Source organism: Manis pentadactyla, chromosome 7 (genome assembly GCF_030020395.1).
Source record: "Manis pentadactyla isolate mManPen7 chromosome 7, mManPen7.hap1, whole genome shotgun sequence".
Lineage (NCBI taxonomy): Eukaryota > Metazoa > Chordata > Mammalia > Pholidota > Manidae > Manis > Manis pentadactyla.
This window is the reverse complement of record NC_080025.1, coordinates 66,977,532-66,992,754: the sequence shown is the minus strand read 5'-3', so window position 1 is coordinate 66,992,754 and position 15,223 is coordinate 66,977,532. Positions and strand designations below refer to the sequence as shown.

The window sequence follows — 15,223 nt, the reverse complement described above, 5'->3', positions numbered from 1 at the left end:
TTGTCAGAGGCTTCCATTCTGTTTTTATGCTAAATAGAAAATAATAGTTCTGAACAGGAGTGTACTTTAATTCTGGAACCCCAACATATGCCAGCTCAGCTCAGTGCTTAGATGTATTGAGTTAATTATCTGCATTTATTATTGAAGGCACACCCTTAAAGGTCAAAATATGATTTTTTAGTAATCAATAGTTCTGATACTTTTGTTTGAAAGTAGCACCATTCATTGAAACTCCCTATGTGAAGTTAACAATTAAAACTTGAAACAGTACCTCTTGAAACATGTAAATAAGACATTTATGATCATCCAGCAAAAGGCTTAGCCAGTGAACTTGAATTATTATATTTCACAGCAGTGATACATAACAAAGGGTCAACAAAAGGGAACCTGAGGGATTGGATTAAACAGAGTGGTGTGTTATGTAGTAATTATATGCAGATCTCCATGAGAGATCTACACAGTTTCCTCAGAATGAGCAGAAATCCTGTTTGACTACTCTCTTATCCCCATTTATGTAACATATTAAGTCAGAAGACTGAATGTATGACTTCATGCCTTTCTTTTGTTCCTGTCCACAGAGCTAGTTAAATTAAAGTAGCTCATTAAACAACCATGTCTCTCTGACCTTGGATTCCATTTATGTAGTTTGTATGAGATTATAGGTGGAGAAAGCAAAACATGACTATTTTTCATAATTTGTTGTATAAAAACTAGAACTTAGGAATACTTGAGGCATAACACATTTATCTAATACAGTTAAAATCTTCCATTTTAATGCTGTCTTCCATTTCATTTTATGTTGAAGGTAAGAGTCCCTCCAGGACGCATGGATATAGTTGTAGGCTTCCCTGACATTGCTTCTTGCATTTCTCCCATCATTTATCAAGTGGATGTGGTTGATTGGAGTGTAATCTTAGGGAGTGGGTGCTTTTTTTTGACAGGGCAGCTGGGAAGCATTTTATGAAATATTGGTGGAAGGTGTCTTTGAATCAGGCTTGGCCTCAGATATTGTATGACTTCTGTAGCATAGGGAAGAAACAATAAGGGCTAATATCTTCTAAAATCCTCATTCATGGCTATAGTAGAATGAAGACCCAATCATGCCAAACTAGGGGAACCAACTGTATTGCAGACATGGGTATTAGACGGAACTGGCAGCAAGTGTCTGTGGCAATGATAGTAGTACATTCAGGTTCATCTCTGCTCAGTTAGAGATAAATGTTTAATTTTGGAAGTGAAACAAAGCAGGAAATGTCTCTAGGCAGGAAAAATATGTATAGTTAGAAGGTATGATAATTAGAGGAGACTTTCAGTTTGATCCAAAATGGGGGTAGGATGTTGATGGCCGGAGGTATAGAGTAGGGTTCTGAGGAGAATAGTGCAGTCAGAAAATGAAGGTGAAGCCTGTTGTACAAACTGAGTAAATGGATTAACAGAGTAAACAGAAATACTGTAGCTTGAAGAGCGCAAGTATTTCAATCAATTTTTTTCATTCAAACCAGCTCAGAAATATTTGTGAGCATCTGTAATGCTTAAAGGGTCAGTTAGAGCCTGAAGGTTTATAGAAAGAGCACAACTGGGAAGTCCTTACCGCTTGCTGCCTGTAGTCTTTTGGGGAATAAAGACCTGGAAATAGCACACTTATTAGTGCTAGCATAAGAACACTAACAAAATTATTTTTATTTTGAATATTGTGCAAAAAGGTTATTTCACAGTTATCAGTGAGGCATCAAGATCTGAGGGGAAGTAGAGTCAACCCTTCTGTTTGTTTTAAACAAGTTATATTTGGGGGAGGCGTAAAGTATTTGAGAAATAAGGGCCACATGAAGGACCATGGCTTTGGAAAAGTGAAAGAATGAATGGGAAATTACCTTTCTCAAGCTGTGTAGACACACTTGAGGATAAATGGAAAATGTCATAAAATATTGCAGTATTTCTAATTCACATGACAGAGGGTAAAGGCGCCTATTACAACTCATTACTCATCCCAACATGACCGCCAGAAAGTAGAAGGTGGTTTATGATGTTAAGGTTTCAGTGGGTCCTTTTCTCAATGTGTAGGAAGTTTTTTAAGTTTATTTTTTTTCATTTGAATCAGGGAATTGGCAATGCTGCTGTTTTCAATACTAGTTTGTTAAGTGCTGAAATAAAAATCATTTCTGTTTTCTACAGATTTGGCCACTAGAATTAAATAAAAAGGACCTTATGAAAAAATCCTAAGAAGATAAAAAGCTTTTCAGATTGTGATAGCTGTAGACAATGATTTTAACCTGTATTCTAGCAGTGAGGAGGAACATTAAGGGATCAAATAACTTTTTTGTGTTATTCGTCAAAGTGAAGAAAGGGTGTTCATTAAAAGAACAAAAGATGGGGTAGTGGAGTCTATTCAAAAGACAGGCATATGGAGAGTAAAGCAAAATTCTCTCCCTATGAAGAGGCAGTGACTTGTGTTTTCCACCTCTCTCTTCCTCTCGTTTGCTTATGTAGAGACAGTCATATAAGCTACCAGGACACATTAGCTACAAGGAAACACTTGAGTTGGGAATCATGACAGTGTAGAATGTTTTTCTGGTGTTCATGTAGATCAGACATTAGACAGGCCACGGCAGTGTTCTGATTTTGCATTGGCCCAAAGGTGGAGTGAGCCTACCGGCTAGCTGTGCAGACAGCTCCAATGCTCACATTGCAAAGACACTTGAAAAATTTTACTGGTAACCAAAGGTGTCCATAGAAATTTTTTGAAGTGTCAGGGGAGGAAACCCACAGGAAGAAAGGAGAGAAGGACTCATCACACTGCCACTGATAGGATAGCCTTGACTATATTATGTATTGTTTCTTATCTGATTCTTCTACTCAAATGTAGTCTCCGTGAGGACAGATTTTTGTCTCTTACTCAGTGCTATGTGTCAAGTAGAAGTTGTGCAATAAATATCTGAATAAAGAAATGAATGGGTGAATAAATTTTGCATCTACTTTGGCTATGACATTTGTCAGATAGAATAAGAACAGTTAACTACAGTGAAAGTCACTAACCCTAGGAGTTTGTAATTTGAAGTGGTTAATGTGGATGTAGATCTCATATAACATTTTATAGAAAAAATCAATAATATAGATAAAGAATTATGCTTTTAATTATACTTTTTCTTTTACCTTTTCTGGTTGCATAATTAGGTGATACGGTATTGTTTAAGGTTGTGTAAAAAAACAAATGAGAATAAATAAATAGTAGGACAGCCGAACTGACATTGATAATAGGGGAGATGGTTGAGTGGGTAGGTGCATATTCATAGAAGAATTTCCTTCCATCAAGAAGGGGATAAAATGGAGTGAAAATTACATTACATTCTAGCTCAACTTTAGTCATGGTACTTGCTTGAGTAGAAATGCTTGGTTATGTTTGGGATTCAAATATTTATATGTATAAAAAGTTATTTATTTTATGAAATGCCTCAGATAGGAAGGTGAAGATAAAAACATAATGAATACATAGGTACTCATCACCCATGTTGAAACAAAAGTAATGAACACCCAAGTACCTCCCACTCACATTTAATAAGTATATTTATTTTACTTTCTGGTTCAGATTTTTAAACAGAAATATAACAGTTAGAGATGAAAATCACTTTTAACCTTCTCCAAACAAAAATTTGCTATCCATGAGATTGCAAAATTAAGTCCTATTATATAAACCAATTTCAATGTGCTTTTTAAAAAGCCATTTTAATGATTAAGAAAAGATTCAGTATAGTTTTTTCATTAAAAAATATTAACAGTATAAACTGTCAAATCACAAGTTTTTTAAAGTTTAGAAATTATTTATTTTCAAAAGAAAACTGTTTGCAAATGAAGAGTATGTTGTTTGCCAGCCAAATGCTTTACTATTTTGTACTCTGGAAAACTTTTCTGGTACCTGTGTTCTATATATTTTTCACCATGAAAAATTCTATACAAAGAATGTAAGTGCTGAACTGGTAGTATTGATTACTTTGAGTAGAAAAGATTGGGTCATGTAGAACTTGCCATTCTAATATACTTTGGTAATATTTAAATTTTATATAATGAGCTTATTCAGAATTAAGAAAAGGTAAATGTTAAACACATGTTTTTTTAGTTACCTTTTAATATATAGTATCCAATTCAATGTCTCTTTTTTACAATGGATGTGATATGGAAAGAACAGATACACTTATAACAATACATATATATGTATATGATATATATCTCACATATATATATATTTTGCTAGCCAAATAAGTATATTACATACTTATGTTGCTGTTTCCAATATATTCATAAATTTTATAAGGGAACAAAGTTTTCTATGTTAAATCATGCTATTTATGATAATTTGAAGGGGTGCCATTATTTTTTCTTTATTTTCTTAACAGGGAATGTTCTCTTTCTAAACCAGCATAGTTAACAATTTTTTGTTTTCACACATTTGATTATGTCATGTTGGAGGGGGAAGTAATGTTCTGCTAATTTAAGAAATTATCAATGTATTAATAATTTGACAAGCATACTCTGGGTTGTATAACTAAAACTGTTTATGAGCAGTCAGTAGAGAAAATAACTAACATAACTGATTTAAGAATCTAATACAACTCATGTTTTTTTTTTAATGATACATAGTTTCTATTTTGGGGAGTAATCAAACTCAGTAAATCGAAGGCAAAGAATAACAAAATTATTAGAAGGAAGGTACAACTCTGTTGATTTTTACTTCTTTAAAAATTTTCCTTAAAATATAGATTGCTTAAGTCTCTGAGGTTTATTAATTATACTTAATAGAATACTATTAATGAGTTAATATTTTAATATAAATTAAAATAATTTGAGCAACTGTATTTTGTGTTTCAGATAACGACAGTTTCAAATGGTGTGATGCATTTTAAAGAAAAGTTTTTGTATTTACATCATTATATTAGTGACCATTGTTTTATATTATTTCCAGGTAAAAGAGTGGCTCTGTTTAAACTGTCAGATGCAAAGAGCTCTAGGAAGTGATCTGGCTCCAGTTCCATCATCATCCCAGCCCAAACCGAAGACTGCCGCTGTTATTTCTACATCAGCAGTGAGCAAACCATCCCCACAGTCACAGCAGGTTTCTCCAAAGAGGGATACTGCACCCCAACAGGGTATCTCAAAAGCCCCTGAGTCTAAGAAGCCCCCACCACTAGTGAAACAGCCAACCCTTCGTGGTTCTCCCCCAGTCACGGCCAAGCAAAGTCCCGTGGCAGAGTCCACATCCAAGCCAGACCCTCTCAAAGAGCCTTCTGTCCTACCTGAGCAGGCTAAGGTCCCCATGGCCAGTGATAAACCACAGCACCCCAAGACAACAAAGCCAACCACGGACTTTGTGTCCTCGTTGTCAACAGTGGTGAAACCTGGTACTCCAGGCTCTGAAGCACCGTCTCAGGATGAAGAGATAACACCCTCTCCTCTAAAAACAGACTCTGCCAAACCCTCACAGAGTTTTCCACCACCTGGAGAAAGAGTCACCTCATTCGATTCTAAAGTCATTCCTCGACCTGCATCGGATTTGAAAATTATTTCACATCCTGGGCCTGGTTCAGAGAGCACAGGTCAAAAACACGTAGATCTGGTTCAGAAGAAGGAAGAACCCAAGAAAGCACAAACGAAGACGAGCCCCAAGCCAGTGATCAAAGGGTCCCCGACACCTCCAGGCCCACGACCTACCCCTGGACAAACTGCCCCCAAGGGTCAGCAGCCTCCAAAACCTCAGGAGCAGTCAAGACGTTTCAGTCTGAATTTGGGAAGTATTACTGATGCCCCTAAATCACAGCCCACAACTCCTCAAGAAACTGTGACTGGGAAGCTCTTTGGGTTTGGAGCATCAATCTTCAGCCAGGCATCAAATTTAATAGCCACTGCAGGCCAGCCGGGGTCTCATTCACAGAGTGGGCCAGGAGCCCCAACAAAACAAGGCCCTGCGCTTCCACAGCCAGCTCCCCCTCAGGGGCCACCCAAGTCCGCAGCACAGGGACCACCAGCACCTGTGAAGGTCACGCCTGTGAAAAAGGAAACAAAGGCTCCAATAGCTGAAAAATTAGAACCCAAAGCTGAACAAGTTCCAATGGTAAAAAGAACAGAAACAGAAAAGAAGCCTCCACCCATTAAGGATAGCAAACCTTTGGCAGCTGAGCCTCAAAAGGCTGCCCTTCTCTCCAAACTGGAGAAAAGCTCCAAACCAGAATCAGCCTGTCCTCTCTGCAAAACTGAATTGAACATAGGTTCCAAGGATCCTCCTAACTTCAGTACTTGCACTGAATGCAAGAATCAAGTATGTAACCTCTGTGGATTTAACCCTACACCACACTTGACAGAGGTAAGCAATGTATTTTACATATGGATATGATTATATCATGTTTATTTTGAATATTTTGGTAGCCAAATTTCTGGGCAGAAACTACATTTCTCAAAGAAAAATTGCTATTGATATCTTAGAAGAAGTTTCAGTTGCTTATTACAGGCGTACTTTCTTATTAAAAGTTCATGTAATGTATATTTTTCTGGGTTAATACACCAGAAGTAAGATGATGAAATAAGCTGACAACTTAATATAACAATTATCCCAATCATTCATTAATTAAATAGCTATCTGATTTTCACGTATAAATACCAAATATCTCTAATCCTTCCAGTCTCTTTAACACATTAAAAAAAAGGGTTGCTTACAGATCCATAAACAACATGGTATCTGTTATTTTACAAACATTGTTAAGAAACTTTGTGTAAGTTACTAATACTGCCTAATAGAAAATACTGATTCAATATGTCTAGACTTTTTATAATTATTTTTAAGCTATTTCCTGGCATAAATAGAGCACTTTATTAAGGGCTATGTAAAGAAAAAAAACAATGGATTTCCATGACTAATGTCAAGGAATTCTTCTTTTTCTTTTTTAATGGATGATAAGACACTTTCTTCATAATGTGAAGAACCAAAAAGCAGCTGGCAGATTTCTACCCGAAACAGTTATAAAAGAAGGTATCTATGAGCATTAGTAATACATCAGTCTATTAGAATATTTGGATCCTGGGAAACTGAGAGGTTAAAGATGGCTGCTATCTTAAATAAATAATAATAATGCTTTAATAAACATTTGGGGATTGAATTTAAATAACTGTTCACTGTTACATGAATCAAAAATATTTAAGGATTATTTTATTCCACTCTCTTTGATTTTATAATTCATTGGAATGGAAAAATTGAACAGATTTCAGTAATTACACAGAGAAGCTTTAGAAAGTCTTGGTGTTTTTGAGCTAAATATTTTCTTTAAAAAATAAACCATAGAAAAGTTTTTTTTTTACTATGAAAACAATTATGTTGCTTTGACATAATTAATACTATATGAAAGAATTTTCCCTACAGACAAAAGCACATTTTATCCTCCTTAACTGTGATGAATAAAGTTAACTAAGATCCATTTTAAAGGTAAATAAAATTTGGTTTCTCTCAGCATTTCATGAGTGGTAACAACTGTAATTATTACTTACAGTGTTATGGATTCAATGCAAAAGCAAAACAACCAACCTTATATTTATTTGATATATTTAGAATAGTTGTTTTTGGTTGTGTATTCATGAAGAGGAAAAGTTTGGTTTTCCCAATATAATTGTGTTTATCTCTTGGGTTTAAAGAATTGTACCCTTTAATAGGTCGCCTTATGATATCAACACAGTGCAATTAAGTAGCTGTAAAATAAACTGCATCACTATAAACAAAACTATAATGTCTGCATTAAGGCATATTTTGTGCCCACTAAAAATGGTTTCTTTAATGCAGAGGGAAGAGTATAATATACATATCTGTGTGCATGCATGCGTGTGTGTGTGTGTGTGTGTGTGTGTAGTGATTATTATAATTCTGTCAGTGTTTGGAGGAAAGGAGAATCTTTGACTTTCTGTGTGTTGGTAAATTATATTTTGGAGGAGATAGTTTGGAAAGGAGTTTTCTTGAATAAAGCAGAGCATTATCTAGCACATATGTAGAATTTCAATGGTTTGAAACTATAAATGGTTTTAAGTTTTCAGATGGTCTAGGTGAAGTCCTATTTTAAATATGATCCATGGGATTTAGATGATCTGTCATTATTCAGAGTGTTTTTCTATGAGGTAACTTATTTGAATTTGGAAGATCATGTTTCATAATACATTTGGTGTAACAAAAGCAGTGGACTAGTATTCCTGGCTTAACTTGACTCTGCTAATCCACATGAAGTTTTCAGTTAGTATAAGTCCTCAGTGACCTCTGGTGTTTAGATCAAGTCCATTGACTGACATAGCATCAAGGTAGAGAATGATGTTAGTTGAGTTAATCCATGTGCAAGTAGTTCTTATTATTTTTACCCCAAAGGACTTCAGAGGACTGGCAGACAGAGTTAGTTCAAAAGAAAGGCACAATGTGTTTGCCTATATGTGTGTGCATACATGTACGTATATAGCCAGCAAGTTGTAAATATGATTTATAGGCTTAACTTAAGGTGCTATCCCAAAGTTCATACTAAGAATCTCTCTTGATTTCCCTCAGTAAGGAGTGATTAGGAAAGCCTCTTTTCCTTGACCCTTCATTTGTTTCTGATTTCCTCATTATGCTTGTCATATTTCTTTCTTGTAATCCAGTATTTTATGCTGGGCTGGCACTGTACATTGATTGTAGTTTTGGGGAGCGCATTCTGAAGATACTCAGACTTTATGCCTGCAGTGCAAAGGAATGGTCTAAGAAAGGATTCAGCTTGTCCATTTATTTTTCTAATAAAGCACACTTAGCTCTATGTTACAAGCTTCTGCTTCTACTACACTAAGCACTGCGAGGTAGGACTTCTCTTCCTGCTGGTGCCTTCTGTTCCTCGGGGGGTGGGAAATGCTGATTATAGTTTGTCCTGGGTTAGGGAGCTACAGAGTGTATCTGCTGTCCCTCTCCCCTCCCCCCCAATAATCAAGCACTCCTGTTTCTAAGGCTGCTTCCTGTCTCTGTGCACAGCTTCCCCAAGAGCACCTGAGGAGTGCCAAGGGCCACCAGCAGGCCCTGGGGCACTGCCAGGCTTCAGTCTAAGCTCCATGGTTTAACTGTTTGATGGCCAGTTTAAATTAATGGAACTATTATCGTTAACCTCTGATAGCAAGGAACAATTCTTTTAGGCTTTAGTTTCTGCTAACTCAAGGAATATTTTATCTTGGAAGGAATTTTCAAAGTGGCAGCAAGGATTTCTGGAAGAGCTAGTCTAATAAAATTTGAAGCATGCTGAGAAAAAAATGGCCTAAATTGGCAATCAGTTTATCTAGTGAATTTTAATCATTCTGGTTTAGTTCAAATGCAAAAAGGAATCAAAATTCCTCAGTGAGTATTCATTTTATTTTTTACTACACTTTTTGAAAGTAATTTTTAAACTATGAGTATAAAACTTAAAACTGCTTCCTCATATTTCATGAAGTCCTACAGTCAGAATTTTGCTTCCTTAGTAAGGTAATTCTGCATGGCCTAAGTGACATAGGAATAGCTAGCATGTATTTGTCACCAGGTAACAAATGGGCCTCTTGAGCCAATTTAAGACCCAGTGGTATAACTGAGACCCTTTAGATCTGTACTCTCTAGCTAGAGTGGTTTCTGAATTTTCTGTCAAATAGTCAAGGATGGCATAGTAGGGATACTGTGTTTGTTAGTTTGGCAAACACATAATATCTGTCCATTACTTTAAAGATCATTAGTTAATACTTTAAAAAAATAATGTATCCAATACTAAAAAGCACTTACGTGTGCACACACATGTATACACACAAGAAATAAAACACTGTATGATAAAAAATCAATAAAGAGAAAAGAATTCTACCAATAATTATTTTTAAAATAGTTACATAATAGAGATCTAGACTCTGTGTGAATAAAATCCATGGTGAAGAGGGACACTTGATGGCACTTTTTAACTTACATAATAAAGTTGATAAGTTGTCTGTAGACACAAAATTTTTAGGTCTTAATTTTTAGAAGAAAAATGATATTACCTTTTTGATGAAGTGTTACTCAGTTCTGTGGGTATATGTTTTTTCATATGTATTCTCTTCATATTAGGGACTTAGGAATTTAAGTTTTTTTCATTTTTTATTACAACTATGAACACTTTTGGACATAAATATTTGTATTTTTAACTGTTTCCCAAGGGAAGTTTCCTAAGTTAGTAAAACAAGGGACAAGGACTTTGAAGTATCAAATTCTCTTTGAAGATGTGATAGCTCTTGACATTGTCACCAGTTGTGTGTGCAATTCTTTTCTTACTGCAGCCTTTCCAAACTTGAATAGTGTCATTTAACACGGTACTTGTTAAATTTGGAAGTCTAAAAGTGCTGAAATAGTGTTCCTTTGATTTGTGTTTTTTTTTGATTACCAGAACTTTGGCTTAGATAGTAAATGTAAATAGAAGATTCTAATTATGATCCAGACAAAATATTGTGAAGAGATTGTGAGAAAAGGTAAACTGATAATTATGTCCTTTTTTTTTTTTTTTAATGAGGCTGGTATTTGATTAGGCCTGTGTGAAAGGCCTTGGGCCATGCATTTTTCTCACAGCAGCACTGTGGGGTAGCTTTTACAGCTATTTTAGAGATCAGAAGAATGTGTATCAGAGGTACTGTTATCAAGCCCCAGAGGTTGAAATCCGAGGCTGAGCCAGTGCTGTGTCCTATGCTATGTGTAAGTAACCCTGGGAACTGGATAACAAATTCCACTTGTTCTGTGCTCTCTTACCTGTAAGTTGTGTTAGGTGGTAATTATTTAACTTACTTTAATTACTTTAATACCAATAAAGTTGCTAATATGTGCATCAAAACTGGGTAACATTTGGGCCACTGGATTTAGAAGAATGGACAGATTGAGAGGTTCAGAATCGTAGAGGCCAGTATCATTGTACCAGTTTTCTTTCTAGATAAGTCCACCAACTGGTCAGCATTTATAGGTGAAAGCATATGGCTGAATGATGAAATAAAGTCCCATCATACATTGTGAGTGTGATGTCATAAAACATAAAAAATACTATTATATTCCTGCCAACGAATCTAAAGACTTTACTATGAAAATGATGAATATCTACAGTTTCAATTGGTTGTAGCGGTGGTGGTTAATCTTTGCTTCTCTCAACATTTTTGTATAGCCTTCTGATTACATTCCTGGGATTGGGATTGCTGGACTTTAGGTTACAGGTTACATATTATCTTAAACTGGTTCTCCACAGCAGTTGTATCAATTTATATTCTGACAATTTTTCATATATGCTATTGTTTCTCTAGAGATGCATTGTCTGATGAAATAGTAAGTGGACAAATGTAGCTAATGAGCACTGTGGGTAGTTCAAATTAAGATTAATTTAAGTGCAAAACACACACTGGATTTCAAAAACTTGGTATAGACATCTGTAAAATATCTCACTAAAATTTTGTGTTCATTACTATTGTGTAAGGCTTTTCTTCCTTAAATAGTGCTCTTCTGCCTTTTCCTCATGTAACTGCAGTTGCATATGCATGTGCTGCAGTATACTGCTGTGTGGGATGTATTTCTCTCTCTATTACAAGAAACACAAACATCATTATGTTTGTTGCACTCTGATTCTCTCTTGTGAAACTCAGTTTCTTCTGTTACACAAGATAGCTGGTTCTTTTTGCATGCTCTACTGAGCAGATAGGCCTCAGGACTCTCATCACCAAGAGATACACTACTCATACCTGGCTGGCCTGACTTGAAGACCAATGTACTCAGGTCCTCCAAATCATGTCTAAGAAATATCTGTACTATTTCCTAGCATATTGTGGCCATACCAACCTTTAGATCAGGACATCTTTTTTCTACTGCCCCCTGTGGCTCCAAGTGTTCCTTTCTATTTTTTTCTTTTCAGAATATTTAGGTCTGTTTTATATTCTCCCTGTGGCTTTGGGTGAAAATCATCAGTTTTTAGGTCACTTGCTACCAGAAGACTTATGAATACAGGATATTAGAACGAATATGTCATCTGGTCCACTGTTTTTTCCTTTCCTTCGTGAAGGCCATTCATTTTCCTTTAATAACTTTATTCCAGCAAGTTGAATTACAAAAGTAATTTTAACAATCCATAGAGTACTAAAGGATCTAAGAAAAATAAATAGCTTTCTTTTCCCCATGCAGTTCATATCAATGATTTAATATGTATTCGGACATGTCTCTTTTTTTTTTTCTTTTCTTTATTTTTATATTGGTCATATTGTGACTCTGGGATATCCATCCAGGGCAAGTTTGCTATGAATCTAGTGAAACCAAAGGAGGGTAAGGACAAGGGCAGCTTGGGAGAAAGGGTTTTTATTGCTCACAGCTTGCTTGGGTTTGCTAGCCAGCCCCCATTCCATATGTCCCCTGCAGGGATGTGCGTGCTCTCCCCCCAACCCTACCCCTTCCTGGAGGAGCTCCATGAGCAGGTCCCTGGTGACTGGCAGACTCCCCACCAATTACATACCATGAAGAGACTGGGGGAGAGAATGGCTGTTTTCTGTCTACCTCTTGCCCCAGTAGGGGCCCTGCCCGTGGCTCATTGATATGTAAATAGACCCTTATCCACACACCACTGTGGAGGCCAGGCAGAATTTATGGGTGGAAACTTCCATTTACCCCACACAGACGAACAGTGAAATGTAGAAGGACTTGATTGATTATTTTAAAAGTTTTATGAGCGAGTGTTTTATTTTTTATTTTTATTTTTAGTTATGTATTTTAAAAGAATGTATTTATTTTAAAATGAACATGTTATCTTACTATACATATTTTTATTTGGCTTCTTTTTTCACAAAACTTTATACATTGGGCATTCTTTACGGTGAACACTCATTGACTTAGCTCATACTATTTGCGGTAAATAGCTGTGCAGTATCTCAATAATGATAGACATTCTCTTCTTGAAAACTGAGAAATTAAGGGTGCTTCTAGTTCCTTTTACTATACAAAAAGCCTGCAGTAAAACATTTATGCATTTATTTTTCCATTATTTTTTGATATGTTACATTAATTCCTTGAAATGGGTGGTCAAGGTTAGGCAAATGGGTTTAACAAAACTTCCATATTGTTTTGTTTAAAAAAGGGAGTAATTATAGTCTTCCCAACAAACTAGGAATGTCTCTACTTTCCAGCATTGACTAGTAGTTCATATTTATCTGTATCCATTAGAATTAAAAATAACCTCAGACATCTATGCGTAATCCCTAAACTTGGACTTAAATACTTTTTGCTTTTCTTTTGTATTTAATTAGATATGCATTCAGTTGGATTACCTTCTAAACATGTCAGATTAACAGTTACTATACATGGTTCACCCAGTTTCAGTTTATCTCACTATTTCCTATTTAGAAGTAGAATTTTTTTCAACATATCACATATTGTCACTACCCTCAGCATGTCAAAGCAACGTCACAGTTTTCTTTTGCACCTACTAAAAATAGAACCTCTCCACCTGAGCCACACTTCAGAAGGAAAGCTAATTAAAGCACTCATTAAACAATAGACTTTTCATTGAGTAAACTGTCTGCAAGAATACCTGCTGACTTCTTTTGCTATTTACTCAGACTTCATGTGAGACTGTGGACTTCTGGCATCTATTATATGCCATGTATTTACTCTTACATTCTTGTTTAATTTATCAATATACTGCAATAGTGAGTAACTCCTGGAAAAATACGTACTCTTTACTCAGAAACAACACATTCTTACAGAAGTAATTATGTAAGTATTATCTAGGTATACAAAACCCTTAATAATAGGCTTTGAAGACTTAAATAGATAAAAGTAAAAAAGTGTCAGCTGAGCCATGCAATGCAAACAAAAGCTTGAATGTGTTTCATGACTTTTGTAAGAAGAACCATCCTCTATTTAAAAACCTTGCTTGTTAATCAGGATTCTAAACCATGAAGAGTCAGTTTTCTGTAGCATTATAATACGGTATCAAGACATATATTAACTGATGAATCCAACACAATCTGATAATTTATGTGTCTGAACAATCTAGGACTTTCTTTTTCCAAAAATTTATTTTTTTGAAATGTAGTCCCACAAGTTGCTATACTAAAAACATGTTCCTTGGTCAAGAAAATTTGCAAATGCTTCAGATTTAATCACCTTTAAAAGTAAGAATTGGCTTACATTTAAACAAGCACATAAATTTTTAGTTTATCACATAATCTTTTTATTTGTCAAAATTAATGTTCCAGAAGATGCATATTGTAAAATAAATAATATCTTAAATGTTAGATACATTTTAATTAATGCCTTCATCACCTTCATTTATGCTATCATCATCTGCTTATTTAATGCCTTCACTATTTTTATTAATTCTTTTTCCTCCAGAGTCACAAATTACATGGTCTATGGAAAATTTCCATTAAAATGTACTACAATCACCTCATATTCAACATGCCCCTCTTGGGAGTCATTCTTCTCCCATGTTCCTCTTCACTTGTCCCCTGTCATACTCAAAAGCACCACAAATCCTGTCATTCTGGACTGAATACTTTATTTGGGTGAACTCAGTTTTGCAAAATTCATTCTCCAAAAAGTTTCTGATTATGTGTGCAGATTCCTTGTTTATCATGTTCTACCAGATCCCTTCATCTTTTCTCAAGCAGGGCTATATTCCGTGCATGAGCAAAGTATACCTGTTGGATCCTCTGTACCATTTCATGTGCCTCAATACTCTCCACTCCTCTACATGTTTATCTTCAATCTATACTTGGAGATTCGTCTCAAATACCACTTCCTCTTAACCCCCTACTTCATGTTCTCTTCTCCAATCAGCCCTCATATATTATATTGCAAATTGTGTAATTTAACCAGAATGTGATCCCTCAAGCACATCAGGACTATAAAATGCCAGCACATGGTAGGTTGTCAATACGTGTTTGTTCAGTGAAAAAGAAACAAAATTTTGGGAAATAGCATATAAAATAAAAGGCATGCTTTATGTTAACAATATTATAATTGCAGTTTGGAATAGTTTGAAATTTACTTATTTAGTCCCATATTGGCTGTAAGGATTTTTAAAGCCCTTCTAAAATTTCTTACATGCTAATAAGTATCTCTTTGCATATGTTCTTAAAGTTAGGAAGGATTAAAAGAAGATGAGATTCTTTTTACATGAAAAAGCTAAGAAATTTCTGTTTTTAAATGTTTTGCTTAAGTATTACCTCAATGAGG

General features: G+C 35.3%; 1 protein-coding gene across 4 annotated transcripts in view; it reads left to right on the top strand.

The window, feature by feature from the left end:
* The window catches only part of PCLO (piccolo presynaptic cytomatrix protein), a 410,245-nt gene that overhangs the window by 19,667 nt on the left and 375,355 nt on the right, over positions 1 to 15,223 (top strand). For all 4 annotated transcript variants that reach the window (XM_057504460.1, XM_036931695.2, XM_057504459.1 and 1 more), the window contains exon 3: positions 4,955 to 6,349. In XM_057504460.1, coding sequence (XP_057360443.1) covers positions 4,955 to 6,349 — 1,395 coding nt within the window. The remainder of the gene's footprint in view (positions 1 to 4,954; positions 6,350 to 15,223) is intronic.